The sequence below is a fragment of the Larus michahellis genome, chromosome 23, assembly GCF_964199755.1.
Source record: "Larus michahellis chromosome 23, bLarMic1.1, whole genome shotgun sequence".
Taxonomy (NCBI): Eukaryota; Metazoa; Chordata; class Aves; order Charadriiformes; family Laridae; genus Larus; species Larus michahellis.
In genome coordinates, this window is record NC_133918.1 from 2,656,119 (window position 1) to 2,663,826 (window position 7,708).

General features: G+C 64.2%; 1 protein-coding gene across 1 annotated transcript; it reads left to right on the forward strand.

Moving 5' to 3' along the window:
• The first annotated feature begins 1,558 nt into the window (after positions 1-1,558).
• LOC141734212 (la-related protein 6-like) lies at positions 1,559-4,855 on the forward strand. The gene is made up of 4 exons (XM_074565652.1): positions 1,559-1,671; positions 1,803-1,979; positions 2,271-2,481; positions 3,046-4,855. Exons 2-4 carry the CDS (start codon positions 1,813-1,815, stop codon positions 4,051-4,053), a joined length of 1,386 nt encoding a protein of 461 aa, XP_074421753.1. The 5' UTR covers positions 1,559-1,671; positions 1,803-1,812; the 3' UTR covers positions 4,054-4,855.
• The last annotated feature ends 2,853 nt before the right edge of the window (positions 4,856-7,708 follow it).

Genomic DNA, 7,708 nt, shown 5'->3' on the forward strand with positions numbered 1-7,708 from the left:
TGGCGGGCTCTTGGCAGCCGGTCACCAGTGGTGTCCCTCAGGGCTCAGTTTTGGGGCCGGTTTTGTTTAATATCTTTATCAATGATCTGGATGAGGGGATTGAGTGCACCCTCAGTAAATTTGCAGATGACACCAAACTGGGTGGGAGTGTTGATCTGCTGGAGGGTAGGAAGGCTCTACAGAGGGCCCTGGACAGGCTGGATCCATGGGCCAAGGCCAACTGTGTGAGGTTTAATAAGGCCAAGTGCCGGGTCCTGCATTTCGGTCACAACAACCCCAAGCAACGCTACAGGCTTGGGGCAGAGTGGCTGGAAAGCTGCCCAGCAGAACAGGACCTGGGGGTGCTGGTGGAGCCAGCTTAACATGAGCCAGCAGTGTGCCCAGGTGGCCAAGAAGGCCAACAGCATTCTGGCTTGTGTCAGGAACAGTGTGGCCAGCAGGAGCAGGGAAGTGCTGGTGCCCCTGTGCTCGGCGCTGGTGAGGCCTCACCTCGAGTGCTGTGTTCAGTTCTGGGCCCCTCTGTACAAGAGGGACATTGAGGTGCTGGAGCGTGTCCAGAGGAGAGCGACCAGGCTGGGGAGGGGTCTGGAGACCAGGGCATGTGAGGAGAGGCTGAGGGAGCTGGGCATGTTCAGCTTGGAGAAGAGGAGGCTGAGGGGAGACCTCCTTGCCCTCTACAGCTCCCTGGAAGGAGGGTGCAGAGAGGTGGGTGTTGGGCTCTTCTCCCAGGGGAATAATGACAGGACCAGAGGAAATGGTCTGAAGCTGCGGCAGGGGAGGTTTAGATTAGATATCAGGAAGAATGACTTTACTGACAGAGTGGTCAGGCACTGAACAGCCTGCCCAGGGAGGGGGTTGAGTCACCATCCCTAGAGGTGTTTGAAAACGTCTAGATGTGGCACTTCAGGGCATGCTCTAGTGGCACAGATTGGAGGGGTTGGGTTTTATTTTGGTGTGTGTATGGTTGGACTCGATGATCTCAAAGGTCCTTTCCAACCATGAAGATTCTATGATTCCCCATCTCATACTGAAGCTATGGGACCACCCTGCCCCACAGCGTCACGCCCTCCCTGGGGTTCACCCCATCCTTGGGGCTCTTCTCCTCCCTCTCATTGGGGTGGGGGGCGTTTCTGCAGGAAGAAGAACGTCCATCAGTCACTCCGGCAGCACCAGGAGCCCAGGCAGTGCCCTGGATCGAGCCGTCCCTCCACCTCTGCGTGACTGTTACGGTCCCTGCGTGAGACAGAGAAACTGAGGCACCGACCGAGATGCCTCATGGCAGCAGTTCACTGCCCTGTCGGGTACCGCTGGGTACCAGCATCGCTGGGTACTGGTACCGCTGCCTCTGCCCCCACTCTGCCCGCCCGGCCGGGCTCCGCAGCCCCGGCAGGAGGATCCCGGCTCAGGTGGGGCTGTTTAACCTGCAGACAGGTTCCACCTGGTGGGTCTCGGTGGGGGTGGATCCATAACCACCCACTGGGGCTCTTGCTGGGAGGCTGCTCTTATAAACCAGCAGCCTGCTTGCCCTAGAGAACTTTTTCTTTCTTTCTTTTCCTTCCTTTTCCCTTTGTCTTTTAGGAGCCTTACTTTGGCAGTGGGGAGGGCGGGGGCCTCCAGGTCTCTAGGATGTAGTGCCAGGATTTTCTTCCCCCTCCCAGCGCTGCCCAGCAGGTAAGGGCACAGCAACGAGCTGCCTGCGCTCCCCGTCCCTGGGCTTGGGGGCTGCAGCCCAGAGCAGGGCTCTGCCCCGGGGGCTGGCTGGAGGCAGGAAGCCTCCCAGCGGTGTCCTTCTCCTGTCCCAGATGAAGGACAATGTCATCACGGAGCTCTGGGGTGGCTCGGGGGCTCGGTTCCCAGCCCAGCTGCAGCACCTCTCTGCCGGTGCAAAGGAATTCCTTCCCAGCTCCACATCTCCGTCTGCCACGGAGCAGCTCGCTCGCCCTGCTCAGCCAGGAGGACTTCTTCCAGAGCTTCAATGGGTACGTGGCCGCTGGGATGTGCCTAAGGGCTGAGCCCTGGTCTTGCCTTGTGTTTGTCCCCAAGGGAACGTGTCCCTTGTCTGGGATGGGTTTAAGTTCATGGTCTAGCACCGGTGCTCCCAGCACGGGGGGGGTTTGTAGGGTGCAGGCTGGTGTTGCTCCCCCACAGACAGGACGAAGCCGTGGGTCTCCCCGGTGTCTCTGCCACTTGCACCACTGCGGCTGGCGCTGGGCAGTGCTGCTCATCCCAAAGGCCACCAACTCACGCCTGCGTCCCTGCTGCTCTGCCAGGAGACTCTGCAACACGAACGATGTTTTGAGGGCTGATCTGTTGGACTGCAACTACTCCATCCCCGACCCCCAGCTGGTCCGGAGGATTGTGTCCCAGGTGGAGTTCTACCTCTCTGACGAGAACCTGGCCAAGGATGCTTTCCTTCTGAAACACGTCCAGAAGAACAAGATGGGCTTTGTGAGCATCAAACTGCTGACGTCCTTCAAGAAGGTAGGCAGCCCATGGCGCCGGCCAGCCCGGGTGGGAAGTGGCCTTTGTGTGGAGGATGTTTGGGTGTCTGGGTGTGCTCTGGGTGTCTCTGGTGGGGTGTCCAGGGAGGTCCAGCCTCTTCCCAGGCTGTGTCCCACTGAAGCGCCAGTGGAAAGCGCCACTGAAGCTGGGCTCTGCTCTCTGCCCCCGATGGGGAGCTGCTGCAGCTCCCCAGCCAGGGAGGGTGGCTGGGGAAGTGGTGGAGAGTCCTCAAACCACCCCCAGGGCTGGATTTACCTCTTCAGCCCGCGGCTTCCCTGGGTTGCTTTGGGAGAGATCATCCCTTAACCAAAAACCTGCAGGGAAGCGCTGGTTGTGCGATGTCCGGGGGAGCTGTAGCTTGTTGCCCCGGTCCAGGGGGCACCGGGAACCTTCTGCAACCCCCAGAGACGCTCACATGAAAGCGTGATGCTGCCTTGCCATGACTTCAGATTGATGGTGTTGCAGCCCACCTGGAGGATGGATTTAGGGTGGTCCCTGCCTGGAGAAACTCATGGGGACGCAGTGACCCCCTCTCTCCCGCAGGTTAAATACCTGACGCGTGACTGGCGGCTCACGCTCTATGCCCTGCAGTTCTCGGAGCTGCTGGAGGTGAACGAGGAGGGCACCAAAGTCAGGCGGCGGGTCCCCATCCCCGATTCCCTGCTGAGCATCCCCCCCAGCAAAATGCTGCTGGCCTGGGAGCTGCTGCCGCCGGGGCAGGACGTGCTGCCGCCGCTCCAGAAGAACTTCCTCGAGACCATCACCAGGATGTTCAGCCCCTTTGGTGCCATCGCCTCCATCCGCATCCTGCGGCCGGGCCGCAAGCTGCCCTCAGATGTGCGGAAATACACCTCGCGCTTCCCCGAGCTGCTGAGCAAGTGCTGCGCGCTGGTGGAGTACGAGAGCCTGGAGAGCGCCCGCAGGGCCTTCGAGGGCCTCGGCCGCCAGAGCCGCCCGGGCGGCGAGAGCATCAGGGTGGTCCGGCTCTGCGGGAAGGGCTCCAAGAAGAAACCCGGGGCTGAGAGGGAGGCGGCGGAGGAGCTGGTAGACCGGCTGGGTTGGAAGGCGCAGGCAGCAGCGGTGGCATTCCCCTATGGCATCGGGGACTCCGTGCTCTGCAGCTCCCCGGAGTCGGATGGTGCCCTGGCATTGCCGTCCCTCTTCCTGAACAAGGATCCCTTGGCACCCACCTGGCCCAGCAGCGACTTCAAGCCCGGCGACTTCGGCAACACCTTCACCAGTTCGCTCCTCACCAACAAAGCCTTCCCTCCGCTCGGGACAGGCTTGAGCATCGGCAGCTGCTATGGCCTCCCCTCCAGCGCCGAGAGCCCCCGCGGCAGCGGCTGGGGCAGCAGGGAGGGTCTTTGGGCACCCTGGCCCAGCAACCCCCCTCCTGATGCCAAACCTCCTCCTGGTAATCCTCTGGCAGAGAAGAGGGTGCCTGAGCACCTTGCCATGCGGGACGGGGTGCTTCGCCTGCCCCACGGCCCCGATGGCACCAAGGGCTTCTGCAGCAGCTTTGGGAGAGGAGAGCTTGTCCTGCGGCACTGACACTCCTGTACGTTTGGGTTTTTTTTTTTTCTTTTCTTCCCTTTTCCGCCTTCTCTGGCGCAGAGCAGCTCCCCGCGGCCCCCGGGAGCTGCGGGCGGTGGCGGTGCAGCTGCTGCAGGGGACGGGAGTTTTGGGCGCAGGAGGGTGCTCGGGGCGGGGGGTTGGGAGGCCGGACGCGGAGCAGCAGCGGTGCCGGGAGCTGCGCCGGGGCCTGCCGAGGCCAAGGGGACTGCGCCCGCCTGGGGCCCGCAGCGGCTCCCCCCGACACCGGGGGTGCCCCGGCGGGGACCGGGGACCTCCCCCCGCACCTTCTGCGCGCCGGACCCGCAGAGGGGCGGCCGCTGCCCGAAGGCGCCCTTGGCTGCGTTGGCCCCGGGCTGTGGAGCTGGGAGGGGGAACGGGCAATAAAGAGATGGGGTTTCCAGGCACTTTTGGCCCCCGCCGTCATTTCTTTGTTTATTTCTTTCCTTATTTCCCCCCCGGCTGGTGTCGGGGCTGGCCAAGGCGCAGGCAGAGAAGGGGAGGAGGGTCCCTGCCTGGCCGGCAGCTCCCCCCTGGCCGTTGTGGGGGTGATTTGGGGTGATTGGGCAGCGCAGGGAGGCAAAGCCGGGCTGCGGAGCCGCGGACGGGGGTGACTGTCCTGAGGCTTTGGGGGCTTTGCCCCGAGGCCTGTCCCCGCGGGAGGGGACGCTGGCCGGGGTCCAGCCGAAGACCTGGCAGCCCTTGTGGTCGTCTGTGTCCGTCCCCTCCCGCTCCCCAAGGTCCGTCCTTGTCCCGGGGGCTCCGTGCTGCTTTCTGCGTGGGGCCGTGTCCGTGGGTCCGGCAGGGACCCGTCTGTCCTGGCTGCCCCTGGGGAAGGGGACAGGGGAGTCCCCCCCCCCCACCACTGCCACCCTGCTGACGGTGACTCGGCCCTGGGGGGGGGCTCGGTGCCCTTCGGGGTCCCATGTGGGGCTGTGGCACCTGGTGGGGGCCGATTCCCGCTGCCCCCCGCGCTCCCTCCCCTCCCAGACAGGCACGGAGCAGGGCTGGAGAAACAACTTTTAATGGAAAAACACGAGAGAAAAGGCCCTATCGAAGCGACTCTAACCCCCCCTCCCTCAAATGCGCCCCCCTCCCCTAAACACATCCCTCCCCCCAACTACACTGCCCACCGCAACCTTTAATGGGAAAAGTCAAGAGAAAAGGTCCTATCGAAGCTACTCTAATCCCCCCACCTCAAATGCCCCCCTCTCCCCTAAACTCACCCCCCCATCTCTCAAAATACACTACCCCCCCTTTAAATAGACCTGCCTCCCCTAAACACACCCACCTCCCCAAACACACTGCCCGCTACGACTTTTAATGGAAAAACAGGAGAGAAAAGGCCCTATCGAAGCTACTCTAACCCCCCCTCCCCTAAATTTGTCCCTCTCCCCACCCCCCCCAAACACACCACCCCCCCCAGATACAGTCCCCTCCCTTAAATCTGCCCCCCCACCCCCCTCCCCTAAATACAACCCTCCCCCCACCCCCCAAATGCACCCCCCCCTGCCCCCCATCATCTCCGTCTCCTCGCTGGGGGGCGTCTCTTCCCCCCCGCCACCCCCGGCCTGTCCGCCAGAGCCCTGCGCTTGCTGGGTGGCAGCGACGGGGAGTTCGTCCCGCGCTTCATCCCCTGCTTTGTCCCCCGCTTCTCTGCCATGGTGGGCTGCGCTGGCGGCAGCTCCCTCCCCGTGTCCCCACACGACTCCTGGGACTTCGTCCTGGAGAAGATATCTTCCAGGACGACGACGGCCTTCCGGGTCACCTCCACACCAAAGTCGTTGACAGGCACCTCCTGGGGCACTGCAAGGTGGCCGGCTGTGTCCCCGAGGGCTTGGCTGTTGGGGACAGCAGAGGGGCTCCTGGGGACATCACTCTCAAGGTAGCCGGCCGTGTCCCCGAGTGCTTGGCAGTTGGGGACAGCAGAGGAGCTGCTGGGGACGTCGCTCTCTGGCCCGTAGAGGAATTCTTCTAGGATGCGGGCACCCTCCAGGAGCTCCTCCATGCTGTAATCCAGCATTAGCAGGTCCTCGGGCAGCGAGAGGGAGTCGATGTCGCAGAGGGGGGCGGCTTCGCCGGTGCCACCGGGGTCGCAGTCCAAGAGGCTCAGGGCCTCCTTGAGGGACACCTCATGGGGCACGGCAAGGTGGCCGGCCGCGTCCCCGAGGGCTTGGCTGTGGGGGACGTCGCTCTCCCAGGAGTTGTCGCTGCTCGAGGAGGTGTCACTCTTTAGGGAGATGGTGTCGTAGTCTGTGATGTCCTGCTCTGAGTAGGTGATGTTCTTCGGGGAGAAGGTGAGCTCTGGGAAGACGTCGCTCTCGGAGGAGATGTCACTCCTGGGAGAGATGTTGCTCTTTGGGGAGCTGATGGTGCTCGAGGAGATGTCGCTGCCCAGGGGTGTCTGCGCGGGGGAGGCCCTGCTGGAGCTGTTGATCTCTGAGGACCATTCCTTGGTGTTCTCCAAGGCAGGGATGGATGTTGGCAACTCAGTGGGTGCTGGGGCCACCGCTCTCCCCTCTCTGATGATGCCACCGGGGTCCCCAGGTGTGGTGATGGTGGTGTCGGGGTCCTGGGAGACCTCCACTGTGTCCAAGGAGGAACGAAAGAGCCAGAGGGGCTCTTGGAGGAGCGTGTCCTCAGTGACGTCAATGTTGGCATCCAGGTGGCCAGGAGCTTCGTTGTGGGGGGCAGCAGCAGGGCTGGGGGGGGAGTAGGTGCCCGTGGGGACGCGGCTGGCAGGGGGTGTCCCCACATAGGTGGCCTCGAGGTGCTGGCGTCCGGGGATGGAGTTGAACAGCAGCGGGGGGACTGCGGGCACCGCTGTGCCCTGGTGGCCGTATGCTGGGAGCTGCGTCAGTTGGGGCGGTGTTGGTTGTCCCTGGGGGGTGCCAGGGGCTGCCCAGGCTGGGAGGGTCCCGCAGCCCCCGGGGCCCCACAGGGCAGCGCCCGACGGAGCAGCAGCGTCGTGGCCGAGGGTGGTGGTGGCCGGCGCAGGCACGTTGGTGACGGTCCAGTCGATGGACCCGAAGCGCGGGTCGAAGCAGCAGCAGCCGCGTGGGGCCCTGTGCAGCCCTGTGTGGGTGGGAGGGAGCCGTGCTGGGCCGGGGGCACCCTCTGGGGCACCCTCCGAGCCACCCCCCGTGGCCATCAGGGTGCTGATGGTGTCAGGGTGGCAGAGGGGACAGGGGTGCCATACCTGGTGGTGGGCCCTGTGGGGCTGCCCCCACTGGGGGTGCCCAGGCTGCAGGGAATGGCTGCTGCTGCCCGGGGGTTGGGAACAGGGTGGCTGCGCCTGGAAGAGAGACAGGAGCCATGGTCACCTCCTGCGCTCTTGGCCCCGAGAGCGTCCCCGGGCTGCGGGTCGGGGTCGTTCCCTGCCTTGGGGGTAGAAGGTTTGCGGGAGCATGAAAGCCTGAAGGCTCTGGGGCGCCGGGGGAGCACGGGGGCCACGCGGTGGGAGCTGCCGAGGTGGCAGCGCCATGGTGGGTCCCCTCAGTCTCTCCGCTGCTAAGGACTCTTTGGCGTCTCCAGGATGGAATGTTGGGGCTCCCTGTGCTCCGCCCCCTCCCAACGGCCCCCCCAACAGCCCCCCCAGCTCCTGCTGGGGAGGGAAGGGGCTCGGGGGGGCTGG